This window comes from Onychostruthus taczanowskii, unplaced genomic scaffold, assembly GCF_017590055.1.
Source record: "Onychostruthus taczanowskii isolate IOZ18803 unplaced genomic scaffold, ASM1759005v1 scaffold82, whole genome shotgun sequence".
NCBI classification, from domain to species: domain Eukaryota; kingdom Metazoa; phylum Chordata; class Aves; order Passeriformes; family Passeridae; genus Onychostruthus; species Onychostruthus taczanowskii.
The window spans coordinates 12,796-30,592 of NW_024506112.1; the positions used below are offsets into that span (position 1 = coordinate 12,796).

At 51.3% G+C, this 17,797-nt stretch overlaps 1 protein-coding gene across 1 annotated transcript in view; it reads left to right on the forward strand.

Annotated features, from left to right (window-relative positions):
* Positions 1 to 1,294: 1,294 nt before the first annotated feature.
* The window catches only part of LOC121346567 (E3 ubiquitin-protein ligase RNF213-like), a 44,327-nt gene continuing 27,824 nt past the window's right edge, over positions 1,295 to 17,797 (forward strand). The window contains exons 1-22 of the mRNA XM_041424482.1: positions 1,295 to 1,822; positions 3,129 to 3,419; positions 3,876 to 4,427; positions 5,333 to 5,514; positions 6,131 to 6,289; positions 6,533 to 6,726; positions 6,920 to 7,200; positions 7,798 to 8,057; positions 8,677 to 8,865; positions 9,322 to 9,520; positions 10,169 to 10,224; positions 10,461 to 10,614; positions 11,089 to 11,238; positions 11,833 to 11,931; positions 13,161 to 13,283; positions 13,655 to 13,835; positions 14,375 to 14,548; positions 14,812 to 14,970; positions 15,266 to 15,861; positions 16,147 to 16,312; positions 16,863 to 17,080; positions 17,619 to 17,759. Coding sequence (XP_041280416.1) covers positions 3,246 to 3,419; positions 3,876 to 4,427; positions 5,333 to 5,514; positions 6,131 to 6,289; positions 6,533 to 6,726; positions 6,920 to 7,200; positions 7,798 to 8,057; positions 8,677 to 8,865; positions 9,322 to 9,520; positions 10,169 to 10,224; positions 10,461 to 10,614; positions 11,089 to 11,238; positions 11,833 to 11,931; positions 13,161 to 13,283; positions 13,655 to 13,835; positions 14,375 to 14,548; positions 14,812 to 14,970; positions 15,266 to 15,861; positions 16,147 to 16,312; positions 16,863 to 17,080; positions 17,619 to 17,759 — 4,407 coding nt within the window. The 5' untranslated portion in view covers positions 1,295 to 1,822; positions 3,129 to 3,245. The remainder of the gene's footprint in view (positions 1,823 to 3,128; positions 3,420 to 3,875; positions 4,428 to 5,332; positions 5,515 to 6,130; positions 6,290 to 6,532; positions 6,727 to 6,919; positions 7,201 to 7,797; positions 8,058 to 8,676; positions 8,866 to 9,321; positions 9,521 to 10,168; positions 10,225 to 10,460; positions 10,615 to 11,088; positions 11,239 to 11,832; positions 11,932 to 13,160; positions 13,284 to 13,654; positions 13,836 to 14,374; positions 14,549 to 14,811; positions 14,971 to 15,265; positions 15,862 to 16,146; positions 16,313 to 16,862; positions 17,081 to 17,618; positions 17,760 to 17,797) is intronic.

A 17,797-nucleotide genomic window follows, 5' to 3' on the forward strand; every position in this document is an offset into this window, starting at 1 on the left:
CCGGGATCAGCGCTGCGTGAACTCTGATCTGAACTCCATTGCTTCGGATGCTCTCTGTTCACGAAGGGTAGTTTTTATACAGTTTATTCAGCCTGGGGCAGAGTCTCTCATTTTCTTTTCATGGCTTCACATATTCACATAGTCTCCTTTCTCTGTGTTGGGCTGGACAAAACAGTTTCCGGTAAGTGATGAATGCTGACGTCAAGTTACGGGAACCGGCACTGGAATGCACAAATGCCGATGTCAAGTTAGGGGAATTGGCATTGGAATGCATGCCATCTGTGGTTTTGCAATTTTGTGAGGCACTCTCACAAATTGATTGTGGATTTAAAACTTCTAAGAATATTTCTTACAAGCATCTTACAAGCAAAACTTATTTCTTCTATATTTCTCATATATTTCACATACGCACTAATTATTCCAAATCATATATTACACTGTTATCAACAGCAGCCTCATCCTGAACTCAAACATAGCTCTGAACCCACTCCTGGGAAGAAAATTTCCTCTGTCCCAGGCAGAGCCAGGACATGAGCCTTGCCTTGACTCTGCTTCCCCCCTCCTGTCCCAGAACAGTGCAGGGGAGCAGAGCTGGGGGGCAGCAGGGCAGAGCCCTTCGCCCGCACTGCCGAGAGCACAGGACTCATCCAGTGAGACCAGTTTGGGCTGAATGTCCTGTGCCACCCCAGTGACACCAACACCCTCCGTGGGAGCCACTGCCCCATCCTGGGCATGGGGATGGACTGTCCCCATGTCCCACACCAAGACGGACAGAGCAGTGTCAGCCCAACACCACACAGGCTGTGGGACAAAACTGTTCCTTGTCACAGTGACCAATGCAAAGCCATCCTTCCTACAGGGAGCTGCTGACATTTTTTAAACAACTATTTAATTCTGGACCTTTTTCATGTTCTGGGCCGCTCCTGTGGTGATGCTTGATAAGCTCTCAAAGCTGTTTCAGGGCTGCTGTGCTGCCCTCCCAGCAGACACGGGGGCTCAGCCTCCACCTGAGGAGAGGGAAAACATCTGGGATTGTACTCCTTACTGATTTTTATTCTTACTTATCCTTACCTTTTTAATCCTTGTCTGTGGGCTGCTCCTTATCTTAGTCTGTGCTGGGGAAAAGAAACCGAAAGCAAGCCGGGGCAGTGCGGGTGAGCCGAGCCCGAGGGCACGTTCTGCACAGCTCCTGCTGCCGGAGGAGCTGGAAGGGCGGCACAGGTGCCCGGGAGCCACACACCTGCCAGGACGCTGGGTCCTGCCCTGGAGTGCACTGAGCTGTGTGTATGCCGGGAGGGGGAAAAGAGGGGCAGGGGGGTGAGAAAAATTGACTGGTTGTTTAGGAATATGTGTGTGCTCAAACCTGTGTGAGCACTGGTGGAGGGCAGGGCTGCTGGGAGCCCGTCTTCGGCTCGGTCCTGGTCGGATCCGGGATGAGGCACCAGCCGTGACCCCGTTTTTGACCGCGGAATCCGCTTTTGGTTGTCGGGACCAGCACAAAGTGCTCTTCTCAACACACCTGCGCCCTCACCGCTGCTGCCGGGTCCTGCCTGCGCCCCTGCGCCGGCCGGGGGCTCCTGCACCGGGCTGATGGGTGGGGGGATGCCCGGGAGGTACCGGGGGGGGACCCCGCCCGGGAGCGGTGGGGTGGTCGGGGCCGGGATTGGCCGGGGTGGTCTGGGGCTGGGTGGGGACCGTGCCTGTAAAAACGAAAGCTGGCGGCTCGCCGGACAAACTAAACTTGTCCGGGCGGGAGTCGGCGGGGCGGCAGGACGAGCGGGCGCTGCAGGTGGTGGTGCCCGTACCCGTGCCCGGTCACTCGGTGAGTCGCGCTGCCGGGGCGGCGAGTGGCGGCACGGGGCGCCGGGCCTGGGCTAAGGGGGCTCCGGTGCGGACGGGGGCAGCCGCCGCTCCGGGGCAGGCGGCGCTGCGGGCTCCGGGCCCCGCTGCACCCTCGCAGTGCCCCCGAAGCGCCTCCGTGCACCCTGTTCCCCGATCCGCCCGGAGCCCTCCGGTGCGTCCCTGGGGACTCCCATCTCCTCCCCGTTAACTCGGGACGCCCCTATCCCGTGTATCCCCCCCGTGTCCCCCTCGGTCCCCTATAACTCGGGGTCCCTCGGGAGCCGCGCTAGCCTCGCCCATCACGTAGCGGTCTCCATACAGGGTCACGGGGCAGCGCCACCCCAGGCGGGGCCGAGTCGGGCAGCGAGCCACGGCCACGGGACCCGCCCCGGGATCCGCTCCCGGCCACGGCTCAGCCCCGGGAGCTGCTCCAGCACTTGCTCCCTGCTACAGCTCAGGTTCAGCCCCAGTCCCGCTCCCGCCCGGCCCCGCCGCTGGAACTAGGCTCCCGGCCGCGGCCCAGCCCCAGGGAGCAGCCCCAGGCAGGGCTTCGGGAAGGAGAGCCGGGCCCTCGGTGGGAGCACGGGCCCGCAGCGCGGGGGAGCGCTCGCTGTTCGTGTTCGTTGCCTTTAAGCGCTGTGGTTCTCCTCACGCTCCCAGCCCGGCTCTCCAGTGTCGCAGGTCGCTTCTTGACAATAAAACGGGCAGAGGAGGACGTGACACGGCTGTGTTGCCTCACGCTGTGCTGGTGTTTGTGTCTCTGCCGAGGCCCTGTCTGTCCCCCTTGGCTGTGAGGCCGCGCTGGGCCCCGGGACTGGGCCGTGCCGGGCAGCCCTGGGGCTGCACACTGGGCAGAGGCTGCCTGTATCACCTCTGGTGCCCGTGTGGCTCCGGGCTCTGTTCTGCCCAGCTCATTCCATACTGCTCTAGTCCCAAGCTCCCCTCCCAATCTCTCATCTCAGCCTCCCCTGACATACCTGATCTGAGACAGTTTTCTTCACTTGGCAGTCGGGAGACAGTGATTGAGTTGGTGACACATCCTACACAGTCTCCACACTCAGGTCTGTCCTATTCAACTGTGTTTATCTCAACCCACAAGTTTTGCCTTTTTTTCTGATGCTCTCCCCCATCCAGGGGCTTGGAGTGACCTGGTCCAGTGCAAGGTGCCCCTGCCTGTGGCAGGGGTGGAATGAGATGAGCTTTAAAGTCCCTTCCAACCCAAACCATCCTGCGACTCCACTGGGGGGTGAGTTTCCAGTTTAACGATTAATTTCCCTCCTTTGCAGAGAGAAGAGAGGTGCAGGTCCCTGCAGTCCCTGATGCAGAGGAAGAGGTGAAGAAAGAAGGTGCTGCTGGGCCTCCTTCCACCACTTAAAAAAAAGGAGACAGAGGGGAAGTCGCTGATGGATGGAGCAAGAGCTCTGCCCAACACCTCCGACACTGCAGGTGGATCTCCCAGCTCTGCTGAGACATGGGAGGAGGAAAAGGAGTATGTCACAGCTTCAGAGGACAATGCAGAGCCCTCAGCTCATCGTGGAGCTGGTGACTCTGCTGAAGTGGTTCCTCTGCTGAAGAAGGTGTGGATCCTGCTGGGTGCTGGGGAGCAGCTGTGACTTATTGCTCTCTCGCTAGAAGTGAGGAGGCCAGGCTGCATCCCCCACATCCCTTTGGCCATGTCAGGGAGCTGCTGCCTGGCTTCCTCCAGGAGAAGCTTGCTATGTTTGCTGAGGCTGTGTTGTGCATGTGGAGCTGCGGTGCCGGGAGGGGGAAACCACAAATTACATGAGTCAGCTTAGACACTGCTGCACTGCTCTGTGCTCCTGCTGAGCAAATCTTGAATATTAAACCTGCACAGTTCTCAAGACTTATTTGCATTTCACTGGCTGGTCTTGTCCCTCCTCTTCCTGGTCGTTCTCTGTTAGCGCTGTGTAGCAGGAAGATGTTGGCACTTGCTGCAATGGAGGAGGTGACAGAGTTTCCCTTTGGCCGTGAATAAAAAGACATTGTGGTCTTTGTTTTTCTTTTTTTAATAGAAAGAGAACAAGAGTAAAGCAAAGAAATATACGTCCATCTCTGGGGGACAGGACACTCTGCCTCCTCAAACCAGAGAGTTGCCTGACACCTATGTTGTTCCTCAGGAAATCCAACACCCCGGCTGTGAGGGAGCAAACCCAGGTGCTGATGGATGCACTGGTGCCAGTGGAGATGCACCTGAAGGCAACAGGAATTTGGCACACGTGGGGAAGGAAGCTGGCAGCCCGGAAGCAGAAATGCTGAGCCTTGCAGAGCAGAGCAGCATAGCCAGGGCCGCAGTCCCAAGGAACAAGGTGGGGGATGGAACAGCCAGGGGTAATGTGGAATGGGGCAGCGGTGCCCTTGACCAGCTGCCAGCAGCCACAGCAGGTTCCCAGGCCTGGGGCAGCAGCAAGGAGCTGCTGTCAGCAGAGCAGGAAGCGAGTTCCTTTGGGCTGCCTCCTGCCAAGGAAGTCCCCCAAAGCAAGCCTGAAACCAAGACCTCCCCTGGGGCTCAGAGCCCGCAGGCTGGGAAGGAGCCCAGGCAGGAAGGGACCAGTTCCACTGTCAAGGTGAGTGTGAGTGAGCTCTGGTGAGTGTCCCAGTGGGCACAGCTTCCCTTTGTCAGTGTGACTTGCTTGTGCTGTCAGTGAGGCTGAGGAGCACCAGCCCAGGCATGCAGGGGTGAACTGGGGACAACTATGGGGAGGCTCTAATTTGAATTCTGTACTCCTAGGTGTCAGTTCTAGCCCAGCTTTCACTGAGGGGTGGCTCAGATGCCCCCAGGACTGGCAGGTGTCTCTTCTCCAGCCAGCCTTACTGTCTGGAGAGCTCTGGGATCCCCTTGTACAAAGGGATTTTGTGTTTTGCAGGTGCCTGTGCTCTGTTCATACACAGGCCTGGTAAGCTGTAAGTTGCTGTGGTTTCTCTTTCACTTTCTTTATGCTCCATCCTGGGGCTCACTGAGCTGACTGTGTGGCAGTGTGTTTGGGTTGGGCTTCTCTTCCATCATGAGCTGTTTTCCTTAGCCAGCGGCTTCCCTCAGTGAGGGATCAGTGCTTCCAGGAGGGTGAAGCTGGTGGTGCACCAGTGCTGGGGGGCAGATGGGCAGAAGAGCAGAAAGTACTGCCCAGCTGATGGGTGATGTGGACATCTTGACTCTGGTGGGCCAGAAGCCCTGGGAACATCAAACAGAAATGTAAGGGAGGAAACCAAAAGGAAAGTTGCTTTGTTTAAAGGAAGTCATGCAAGACTGCAGGTACAAGACTGTGGTTAAGCAGTGTAGCTAAGAAATGTGAATAATGTGGTTATTGCTTAGCAGTGAAAAATTTTACCTAAAGCTGTAAGAGTATATAAATGGAATTGTAGAAACAATAAATGGCTTCTTGCCATCTTTCAATTGCCAACACACCAGGAGGAGATGGTGTGCTTCCAGGGTCTCCTGTTTCATTGGGCATTGTTTCTCTCCCTGTTGCAGCATGCAAACACAAAAGAGAAAAATCTGACCCCATGTGCGAAAATGCCCAACATGAGTGAGAAGACAAGTTGGAGCCAAGGAGCAGAGGCTGCCAGAAAGGAGGGTGCTGTGGCTGCAGCAGACAGCCCCAAGAACAAAAAGGAACAAAGGAACCATAAACCTGTGGAAAAGGTTAAAGAAAGGTGAGAACAGCCCTACTGCTCCCAGCGTTCTTCCCTAATGGGAGTTGCTGTGAGGAGGACTCAGGACTCTAAACTGAGGTGCTGGGACTGGGTCAGTATGTACCTTGGCTATGTGGAAATGGAGTTGTCTTGAAACTGAGGTGAGGTGGTTGTGCACGACAGAACCAGTGTTGAATGGGAGCCCCAGCACAGGTCCTGTGCTGTCCTAGGTGATGTGTTGAACCTGCTTGAGCATCTGATGGATAAAAAAGAGATTATTCTCTTACTTCTTGCTCTAAAGAGCACCATATGCTTCACACACAAAATGCTTCAGGTGAATAGTGTGAAGAGCTGTTTTGATGTTCTGCTTAATGTGTATGAGCTGGAAGGGGTGGAAAGTGTGGCCATTCCAGGTGACTCTGCTGGGCCAGAGCATCTCCTGCTCTGGCCTTTTTGCACTGGGCTTTGCACTAGGCCTGCTCAAACATCAGTCTGAGTGAACTGCTGCCAGAGTTTATGGATCTTGCAGCCACTCAGCTGGTCTCAAATCAAGTCTGATTTGAGGTCTACAGTGAATTGTGCAATTAAAAAACCCTGACAAAATCTCTTCTATTTCCCTTCCAATCCTTTCCTGCAGTTCTGTGAGCCGCAATGAGGGTGTTACAGTGCATTTCCATGCAATATTATCCAAAGACTTCAAGCTCGACCCCGATACCCATAAAGTGTTCATCAGGGCTCAGGACATCCCTTCCTATGCTGACTGGAAGGACAACATCTGTGAGTTGAACTGCACCCGGTGAGTGTTCCCTGCTGTGAGAACAGGGTCCCTCTGGGGCCTCAGCCACTGTGCAAGGGGTGGCTCTGTGCCCACAGCCGGGGGTTGCAGCAAAGGGTTTCACGGTGGAGAAAACTGTTCTAAAGTGTTTGTGTGAAAGAACAGTCACCATTCCTGTTAAGAATGGAGCAATGCATGGAAAAGGAGGTTGGTAGATCAGCTAACGTGTCCTTTGCCTGCCTTTGCTGTGTTTGTGTTTCCAAGGCATCTGGGAGAACATGGATACCTCATTGAAGGTGCTGTAACTCTCAGCAGAAAAATCCTGGATAAATACATTCCTTACAACTACTGGGTGACCTGTGGGAATGGGGAGTATGAGTTCATTTACAAGAATTCAGTATCCCATAATCCTGTGAATCGCTGCTTATTGATAAAGAGTGGACTCCTCCAAAATGGAGGTGAGCTCTGTTGGCTGGACCTGCGCCTTGGGGTGATCCCTGCTGTCCTATGGCCCAGCATTCCTGGCAGGCAGCCCTAACTGAAGCTGGCAGCTCAGTGGGCTGCTGGGGGTATTGCTGTGGCAGCTGGAAGGGAGAAGGCACCTGATTGCAATGGTTGTTTTCCTGTGTTCTCCTTGTGTTGCTGTTCTAGAGTGGCACCAGTACGATGACATCGTGTGTGCAAAGCCTTACACGAAGAAAAACTTGCATCAGAAAATTAGTTCTGATAAATACAAAGAACTGGTGGAGGGGAAGAAAATTGCCGCTGATATTATGTTAGAAAGTATCTTCAGCATTCTTGGGACCTGGAGTCCTGGCAGTCTGAGGAATTTCTTCTATCAGCTGAGGCAGTTCCATTATGTTGCAGTAGGCCAGCGGGTGTTTGATGGTGAGGCAATGGTATGGAAAGAGCTAAACTTCAGCACAGAGCAGGTAATCCCTTCTCTTGCAGAGACAGAAAGCATTCTGTTACTGCAAACAAACTTTAATTTTGCTGTTGACTTCATTGGGCGAATTTTGCTTTTCCAGTCAAAGTTCAGGTACAGAAGCAGTGGGGATCCTTCTGGGGTGGCTGTCACTGACTGTGTTGAGGGCTTCAGTCAGCCTGTACACCTCGGTGTGGTTCTGAGACCCCATGGGGGTCAGCAGCAGGGCTGTGACATAGTGACTTCATACTTGAGTGGGTTTTGTGTCTGGGTATTGATTTCCTAAGCCTTGCCATTGAGTTTTGCTGCCAGTTGTTCTGTCACTTACAACTTCTCTGCAGTCATCTCTTGCTCCAAACCTGCCTCCTTTTTGGGAGAAGCTCCTGATCCTTTTCTAAGCAGTGATGCCAGTAGGGTTTATGGAATCCAAAATTTCTTATTTGGCATAATTAGGAAATGTGACAGAAATGCCACATTGTCATTTTTGGTTTTCAGGGCTGCTCCTTCCTGTCCTGTGGCCTCACTGGAACTGGCAGAAGACATTGGCTTCAGAAGAGAAAGATTAATGCTATGCTTGGTTTGTTTCTTCTCTTCTTTATCCCAGGTGAATGATTTGCTGTTAAAATATGTGAAGAAAATAGCTCTCCCTTTCCTTGCACGAGAAGCAGCTCCAGAGGACAGAGTCATCCAAAGCAAATTGGCTGTGGGACTCACCATTCTTGTGGTAGTTGAGAACTGTTCAGTCTCAGTACCTAAACGTGACCTGGCTGACCTGTGCAGCCTCCTGTGCTTGGATCAGGTGTCACCACAAGATGTACAGAATGAGATTGATCATATCAAACAGGCTTTTGCAGGACTTTCCAAGTAAGTGCTCCACGTACCTTCTAACTGACCAGGCTGGTGTTGCTTTGATAAAGCAACAGGAATCCAGCTCTCTACTGCTAGAAAAAAAGTTACATTTGGAGGTATCTTTGGAGATCTCAGTTCCAGCCTCCTTCTTGAAGCAGGGCTAACATCCAGGCAAGGTTGTAGTGCATCATTCAACACTTTTTAGTTGGTTTCCCCTGGAGTGCCTGTTTGTCAGGTTGTAATCTGACTGCTTACCTGGAACTGGATTTGGAGTTCTTCACTCACACATCTGCAGCCATTGCATTTCTTTCTGGAGTCCTTCTTTGTGTGGGTGTCACAGAGCTGGGGGGGCTCATGGGGAGACTGCAGGTAAAGGATTGGGTCTTCCCAGTGCTCCAGCAGCAGGATCTGTGCAGAGAGATTCAGTAACATTGCAGCTCTGGGCCTTAAGCCTGGACAGGTACACTCTGCAATGAATAGTAGATGGAGCTAAAATAATGACCAGAGGTTAATTGAAGGTGCATAGGGAGATTGCCCTAGTGGTGTGGGAGGCTACATTTCATTCTCAAGGCCAGGATAAAGCTGTTCTTTCACTCAGTGTCTTTGTTTTGTTTTCTTTTTTTTTTTAATTTAGCTTGAAGGTTGACCTGACAGACCTTTGCCAGAGGTGCATGGAATGTGACGTAGACCAGTGGGTGTGGGTCCTTCCCCTTCTGCATTCCTTTGCTGCTCCCCTGCAGCAGGATCATGGGCTGGTGAAAGAGGATGCCTGGGCAGGGCTGGAAGGGCTTCCATTTGCTGAAACCAGGAGGAAGCGAGATGTGTGAGTTTTCCAGAGCTCCCAGTTCCTCCCAGTGCCCTCCTAATCTCTCTTTTTGTTTTTCCCCTCCCTCATTTTTAAAGAGTATGAAATGTAGCCTGTTAAGGGAAGATGTTTGGGGTATTTGGGCACAGCCACACTGGTGGCTCAGAGGTCACTGAGTGTAGCCCAGTTGGGCACTGTGTGACCCCACAAACACAACCCCCCAGTTCTGCCAGCTAGGGAGCAGGTGAGAGCTAAAGCTTCTCCTGTTGTGTAGAGTCTGGAGTTTATTTTCCCTGGAGTGCTTGTGCTCAGTGGTTTGGTTCTGCTGTGCCACCCCTGGGCCCTGGGGACTCCCACTGATCTTAGCCGCAGGGACAAAAGCACAGGAATGGAGGAGACTCCTCTGTGGTCCGCACAAGCTCACAGCCTTTTGTTCCCTGGAATCCTGAAGATTTTCTTTTGTCTCCCTTCCAGAGGGACCCTGCTGGCACGAATGAGAGAAAAGAAATACTTGGTGGAATTAGATGGGACTGTGGTTAAGTCCTGGCTCTGTGTGCTGCCCCTGTGGAGCCTGGCTGACTTCATAAAAGACTTCTGCAATGACCCGCTAGTTATTCTTCAAGGTGTTTTGTACAGATTGGAGAATGTTGGGCTCTCATGGGATAACTCTCAGGTTTGTCATCTGGCAGCTTTACCCAGCTCTGGGATGGAGGCTCAAACTGGGCTCCTGGGTGTCTTTTGGCAGAACGGACCATCACTGAGGGGACTGGGGCTGGCAGCAGGTCACAGCACAAAGAGCTTCAAACCTAGCTAAGAGCAAAAATAGTTGCTCTGAAGTCAGAGACTCCTCAGGGGGTGAGTTGGGGTTTAACTGCAGCAAAAAGTGGTGTTGGTATTGACGAGAGGAGGGTATTCGTAGCTGGATTTGCTCTTGGTTAGTGATGGCAGATGTATTAATTCTGACCTCCTCAGACGTGTACCTGAAACTGGTTTTTTTGCACAGGAGAACTGGGCAAGGGGCTGCTGATTTGGGAGATTTCCTGCTGTTGTGAAAACTTTTGTATTGGTGTGAGGACAGCAGGAGTAGGACCTTGCAACTAATAATAGAACTTGTAAGAAGTACAGGTTGGGCTTGTGCATATAAAAGCTGCCCAGGTATTGGCTCTGACATCCAGTAAATAAGTTCTGCTATTTTACAGTGTATTTGTAAAAATGTTGGAGAAGATGCGAAAGGATACCGAGTTCCCTCCTCCTCAGCTAATCAGAAATCAGTCTGTAAAATTTCTTCCCCAGTCTCATATTTTCGTCTTTCCGGTCTCAGGTGGTAGTGAAGATTCTAACCACAGTGCAGCACGCCTTGGGTGAGCCCCCAGCCAGGTAAGTGCAGTGCACCTCTGTGAGAGCATTGTCTGCCTCTGCACCAGGGCTGGGGTCCTGCTTGTGTACCTTGAAATCTCTGTGGAGAAAAAAATCCTGGCGTTCTATGCCATCTTTTAAATCCATCTGAGGGAGGTAGCTGCTACACTGTATTGAATTTGGTGGGGTTTTTACTTTGTTTTTAATTTTTTAATTTTTCCTTGGAGCAGAAAATTCACTCTCCCTCTGTGTTGCAGACCTCTGGAGGCTCCTTCTTGGTGGTGCTGCTTGTCCTGCTGCCTCAGGCTGCACGAGAGGCTCTGCAAGGCTGCCAGGACAGTGGAGTTGTTCCTGATCCCTTCCACTGCTGCCACCCTGATTGCCAAGGTTGCCCAGCTTCAGCCCCCAGCAGTGAGTACCAAGGAACTCTTGGCTTGATACAAGCAAGGTACCAAAAATATTACAAGTGTGGCACAACACACTGGGTTTAGGTCAGATCCAGTCTCTGTTTGAAGAACTTCACACTCTAAGCAAGACTGTGATACTTTCAGACAGGTATGAAGTCACCTGATGAGTTTTGTTCTTATTGAAAATAAGGTCAGATGCTCAGGTTTGCTGTGATAAGCTTTGTTTTAAGTTGGGTTTTGTTTCCCCTTAAACATTTGTTGTCTTCCTGGAAGAAGCTTAAGCTTACTGCCTGTAGGCACTGCGCTTTCCCAGCCTCTCTCTGCTCTTCATTCAAGCAGTGCTGGGTCTGTTGTGGGGCTCTTGTGTGTTCTGGATGCTTTTGGTCTTCTCTTTAGAAATACTGATTTAAATCTGTTGTCTATTGCTGTCCTGCTTGAACTGTGTTTATTTTGTTGTCTTCCCCTCTGTGTGGGGCAGGTTTCAGGGGATGCTGTGGAGGAAGTTCCAGTGGAAGAGTTGCTCAGTGGAGCTCTGAAGGAAACTCGTGCCTGGTTCGGAAAGGTTTTACAACACAAGTTACTGGAGAAGCACTCAGGCCGCGTGTTCTCTTTCTCCTCTGAACTTGGGGTTTGTCATCTTCTGATAATGTCAATAAAAAGGGATTTTACTGTAGCTTAGCCAGAATCTTGAGTCTGCTGGCTCTTTGCTGGGCTCTGTAGCTGTGGCTGGCTAAGGAGTGGGGTGGGGATGGGCAGTGTTTGAAGCACACCTCTGTTCTGCTCTTCCTTGGCTGTTCCTAAAGGCATTGCTGGGGTGAGGAGCTGCCCCTTGGTGTTATCTTGCTCCCAGTGTGTCCCACTGGTTGTTCTCAGGCCTTCTAGCAGGCAAAGCTCAGAGCAGCCCTGCCAGTCTGAGCTGCTGCTCCTGGCCCTCCTTGGGACAGTTTCCAGCAGCAGGGTGGAAGTGGCTCATCCAAATGTCTCCTTCAGCAGCTGAGACATTTGCATACTGTTTGGGCTTAAAAGCTGCCTTTTGCAGCTCTGGGAGTGTTCCTTTTCCTCAGAATGGAAACATCTGAAAGGGCTGCAGACTGTCTGAGGCGTGTGGGACATCTCTTCTGCATTGTTCTTTTAATTTCCTTTCTTTTATTTTCCTTTCTTTTAATTTTCCTATTAAATCTCAGCACTCCATGGTTTGGGTTGGGTTGCTTGTCCCCTGCAGGTCTGGGATACGTTTGTGAAAATCAGCTTTCCAGATAAGAACTTCACCCAGAAATGGAGGAATGCTTTACTTGCAGATCTGAAGAAAAGAATCCAGCAGGTAGGGGAGACTCCAGGCAGCCTTGGCTGGTGTCCAGAGCAGATGGAGTGACTTGTGTGTGGAAACCCAGGGCACTAAGAATAGTGCTGTGCGGTGTCCTGACCCCCAGGGGAGCACTGACTTTGACTGTCATTCATGGAGAAAGCTTCCTAGACTTCAAGATAGACTAGAATCCACAAAAGTGTGAAATAGGTTGTAGAGAGTAGTGTAGGTGTATCACTTGCTGAGAAATTTAGGTTTTGGGTTTTTAGTATGTTGTGGATGGAAGCAAGATGGAGGGCACAGGGTGTCATCCTGGGTTTCTTCTTCATGCTGCTTCTTCATGGGTTTGGGTGACATTTTGTAACTGGACAGAAAGTTCGTATTGTGGGCTCTGTGGGATCAGTTATTGGGTTAAAAGGGAAAATAATCTAGGTGTAGTTCTTAATTGGATAGTTTAGTCTTAAAAGACCTTGTAACAGGAGATTTTGTTTTACTGGTAAGAAATAATAAACACCTGAGTCTGAACATGAAACTACCATCTCAAGTGCCTTCAATCCAGACGCAGAGAAACTCACAACTGGTACCGCCACACTTGTGCTGTGCTTGGAGCAGGAGCATGTGTAAACACAGTGGCTTTGGCCATAACAATTGCTATTGCTGTTGTGAACCAGGTTCTGAAGGCTCAGCAGTTGGCCATGATAATGTCTCACGTTGTAATCTTGGTCAGTGGCCTGGCTGCAGGGTCTGGTGCTTCAGAGGAAATCCATGTTCTGAACAATTGTCACCTCTGTGGTTTTAAGAACCAGCAAGTGGAAAGTAAACACCCAGGGGCTCAGAGAAGCCAAGTTGGTGCCTCTCTTTTCATTCCTTGTGCAGAAATGGTGCTGCTCAGGCTCCCAAATGCACACTCACATGTGTTAGTCCCTTCCAAACTGACACAGTATGTCTCCTCATCTCCTTTCTACAGCAGTTACACATTTCCTTAAGCCATTGATTTTCATGGTGAAGTCAGGAAACAAATATTTTCTGCTGTGAGCTTGGCTTGGAGAGGTGGATATTAAGTAATCACACACTTTAGATGGAAATCATTTAAATATTTTCCAAGCATTTATTTGTTTGACCTCTCCCCCAGGCCCTTGGAAATGGGCTGATGCTCAGGTTCCTTTTATTGTCTTGATAGCATCACTGTTTCATGCTGCCAGGAGAGACACTTTGAGTTGATGAGAAATCTCCCTTTTGCCCTTCAGGAGCCTCCAGTGAAACAAATCTTGGTGTACTGTTCTGAGCATCAGGACATCACAAAGATGGACTCCTCCATCAGCCAGTGCTTCCAGAGCTGTGCCCTAGAGGCTGTACCTGCAGCTTGCCAGGTATTGTGTGTGCCTTGGTAGGGGAAAAGAAAAGTAGGGAAGGGAGGAGAAAGAAAAGTGGGATTTCACAGTAATTCTGTTGCACAGGGATGTGCCTTGTGGTAGGAGGGGAGGTGCACGTTGCTTGAGTTGCTGAGGATTGTTAAACCAACAACAAAAAACATCAACAAGAAATCAGGAAATGAGGTCCGTGGGGAATATTTGTAATGTGTTTCCACGGTGAGCTCTGGTGTCAGTTGTGTCACAGGGCTGCTTTGGAATATTCCTCAGCACTGGAGGTGACTCCTTGGCATCAGTGCCAGTTCTGAGACACAGACACAGTGGGACCCCAGAGTCTGACCCACCCCTGCCCTCTCTGTGTGCCCTGGCAGATGCAGAGCAATCTCCTGGAGCAGATCTCTGCCTACAACATGGGCCAGTTCAGCCAGCTCGTGTCTGCTGTCATGGTGAACTCGTGGCTAGTCAGGGCTGGGCAGTCTGAGGGGGATTTTGATACAATTCTGCACCACCTGCTTACATGGCCTGACATCAAACATATCTTCAGCTTTAAAGGTAGGTCTGTAGTTGGGTTTTAGGAGGCCCTGAGAAGTTTTCTCTGCCTCACTGCTGCCACTGCACAGAGCAGCAGAGAAAAATTGTCCTGCTCTTATTTTAGTCCCTATCTCAAAGCTTGAACTATTCAGCTTGGGTTTGGAGAGGGAAGGCCAAGGAAGAGGGAGCCACTATTCCTCTTGTGCTAATCCACTACAGCTTCCTCAGGATTTGTGGACCATAATTTCTTTCCCTGAGAAGTTCTCACAAGTTATTGGCACACAAAAATGCCAAAGAGTTGGCCAAGTGAACGGATCCAAATGGCTTTTGTTTGCCCCACATGGTTTGGGTCTGGGCTCTCTGTGGAAAAAGTTTCCACATTGCTGTCCTGGGATCCTGGTTTTGTTCAGAAAGACATGAGGGGTTGGAGGGTGGTGTGAGTCCACAGGCTCTTGGGTAGGGGTTCAGTAGGAAATGGAAGGACTCCGTGCCATGGCATGGAAAAGTTCCTGATTCTGCCTGTGTTGTGGGAAATGTGACATGCTTTGTGTGTGGAACAGGAACAAACGGAAACCTTCTGGACGAGCTCACAGATGAAGCAAAGAATGTCTTGGCCATAGCAGAATCTGCACTTAAAAGAGTCACCGACGACATTCACAGCGGCTGCGTCCTCGTGAAACACCTGGAGGAGGTTTTCCAGCACAAGGAGCAGTTCCTCTGCATTTGGGAGACAAGTAAGAGATGGGTTCAAAGGGGCATGGTTGGCTTGGAGCATCACTGTTGTGATGCTGGTCTGCTCAGGAGGGGCTGCAGGGGTTGGGAATGCTCAGGAGGGGCTGCAGTAGTTTGGAGTGCTGCTCCTTGGCCTGGGCAGGGATCTCCCAGCTCCAGTTTGTGTTGTCACTGCAGGGTTTGTGACTCTGCAGTTCCCAACCTGAGTTGGGATGCAGGGCTTGGGAAATGTCTGCTTTGTGACTACAGGTGAGTTTTCTTTCAGTGCACCAGCAATGGCCAAATAAGGAAAAGGAGCAATTCCAGATAGGCCTGAAAGGAGTGCTGGCATTGAGGCACGAAGAAGTCACACAGCTTAGAAGAGAGAAAGAAGAAATAGGAACCTTCCTGAGAATGTGCCGGGGGATGCAGAAGCCTGTGAGAGGTAGAGTTCTGGGGGAGCAGTCTGAAAGTGGCAAGTCTGGAAAACAGCATTTTCCTTGAAAATCTCTTGGCTTTGGGAACAGGTTTGATTCTAAGCCCCAAAGTGAGGGTGAGGAGGGGTGGGGGAAGTAAACCCAGAGCACTGGGTGGGGATCAAGTGAGTGCTTGTGCATCAAATGATACTTTGAGGGGTCCACCTATGCCTAGTAGTATTTTGTGGCTTGGGGGATGGGATGAAGTGAACTGGAGCCAGGTTGCACCACCTGATCTCCCTCTGGCCTGTCTCTGGTTTACAGTGGTTTTAGGTGAGGTGGAATTTCAATACTCAGTAGATCTTCGCTCAAAAAGACTGGAGCAAGTTGTGATGGTGGGAAAGAAACCCCTGCAGACCTTCTACAGCCTGAGCCCAGAGCTGAAAGAGTTTGTCCAAAAAATGCACTTTTTTAAGGGCAGCCTTATCTTCCAGCAGTTCTGGGAGGAAGCAGTAGAGAAGGTAGGAGAAAAGCATGAGTGTGACTCTTCAGAGGAGAATGAGGAGGAGATTGTTCCTGAGCTGGACCTTAATGATATTTTGAACAGCATAATCCGCCCTTGCTTCAACAGCTATGCAAAGCTGTATGATGAACTCACATCAGGAAGTCTCACACTTTTTGCAGTTGATAGAATTTTCCAGGAATTCAGAAATGATCCTGAAGATCTCACAGCAGAGCTGAACACCATCTGTGAGCTTCGGCCTGCAGAGAACAGAGGCTGGGTTAACGAGCGAGTGCGGCAGATCCAGTGGTACCATGGAACTAATATAAGCTGTGAGGCTGCCAAGATCATTACCCGTGTGAAAGAGAGTTTAGACCTCTCTGGTGACTTCAGTATCCTGGAAAACTTGTTGCATATAGTAAGTATCTGTGACTTCGGCTTGTTACTGTCAGGGTGTTGGCTAAATTCGAACCTTCCCACAAGTCTATCCCAGTCTGTAAAGAGTCATTCCTTATCCCAAAATGCTTATTTGAGGTAAAATTCAGATGTTCCAAGTGCTTTTGTGTCGTCATTCCTTAAAGAGAGATGATGATACTGCTCTGTTGGGGTGTAGCTTTGCAGAGGTCTTTCCTTTCCCTGCTGCAGAACCAGTGACATTCCCCAATTGCAGACTCAGTGTGTGTTTGCACCACTTGCTTTCCAGACAGAAAAGCTTGAATCCTACAAGACCCAGAAGCTGGATTCCATCAGCCATGAGCTCATGGACACCAAGAAGCTGCTGCAGGAGATCACTGTGCCCCGCCGTAGCTGTCTGAGGGAACTCGCCCAGCAGAAGAAATTTGTCTGCTGGGTCAGAGAAGCACTGAAAGGTGTGTGCTGCTCACCCAGGAATTAGACAGAGAGTTCTAGAAGGGATGGCAGTTTGTGTGGGGGCAGAAGGAACACTGAATCCCTGACCCATGTGCTTTGTGCCTTTGCAGCTTCTGGTGTTGAGAGTTACATCTCTGTTGGGCTTTGGTGTAGAACATGCTATGAGGATGCTTTAAGCGTGCCCATGCACTGGTGCAGCGCACAGGGACCAACCTGCTGGGGGCTGGGCTGGGCCTGGAGGGCTTCAGCAGCTGCTGCTGCTCAGTTCAGACCTCTTGTTTCAGGGGATGGTGTTGTGTGTCTGCCAGCTGAGCTGTCTGACCTGCGCGGACACCATCAGCTGCACACACCCCCAGGCACCGATCCCATCCTACCTGGGGATCTGGGGGTCTGTGGGGGTCCGTGGATGGATGGCCTGGGAAAGCTCATGGGCAGTTACACAGGAGCTGCTGTTCAAAGCATTCTTCTGGCATTTCCGTAGAGGGTGGTGGTGAGGGCTGGTCTCCAAGCTGCCTCACATGTTGCTCACTCCTGTGTTGCCTGTTTCAGACATAAATGAGCTGAAGGTATTTGTTGACCTGGCCTCTATCTCGGCGGGGGAGAATGACATGGACGTGGACCGTGTGGCCTGTTTCCATGGCGCTGTGCACGGCTACTCCTCCCTGCTCTACGAGCTCCACCAGGACTCGGGCTTCAAGGACTTCATGAGCTGCTTGCCAAAGCTGTGGCGAGCCCTGGACAGCGATAAAACCCTCCCCGAGAAACTGGTGAGTTCTGCTGGAGCAGGGTCTTTGCATCCTCCTGCCCTTCTGCCTTCCAGAAGTGGCTGGAGGTTGGGCTGCACTGGGCAAATGGCACCTGTGTTGGGGCATTACTGCTGCTCTTGTTATTGGAAGAAAAACAGCTGATGTTCCCGCGGCACAAAAATTCACTGCAGCAACTGTAGCTGGTGTAGCACAGGTTTCTCCAGAGTGCTGTGAGGCTTTCCAGTGTGGTGTGTGGCTTGGCTCATGCAGGTTTGATGGTGTGAAAGAGGGAAGGCAGGTGCCTGGGAGCTCTTATCCTTTTGCAGCAGGGCCTGCCTCTGTAGCAAGAGGTGATGGAGCACTGTGGGCTCTGTTCAGCCTCCTATGGAGTGGGTAAAGAAGAGCTGTGCAGAAAGGGCAGGCTGAAGCCAGTACTCATTCCTTTCTTCCTTCCCCATCATGAAACTCTTGCCAGCCCAAGCTGTTTGTCCTGGTCAGGTGTAAGCAGAGATCAGATCTCAGAGCAGTCGGGGCAGTGCTGTGTTTCCTCTCCCCACAGCGTGCCTCAGCTCAGCACCTGGAGTGGCTGAAGACAGTGAAGGAGAGCCATGGCTCTGTGGAGCTGTCCTCACTGTCCCTGGCAGCTGCCATCAACAGCAGAGGGGTCTATGTGCTGAGGGCACCAGCTGATGGCCAAAAGGTGAGGCTGAGGTCACTCAGCTCCCGCTGCCCCTCCTG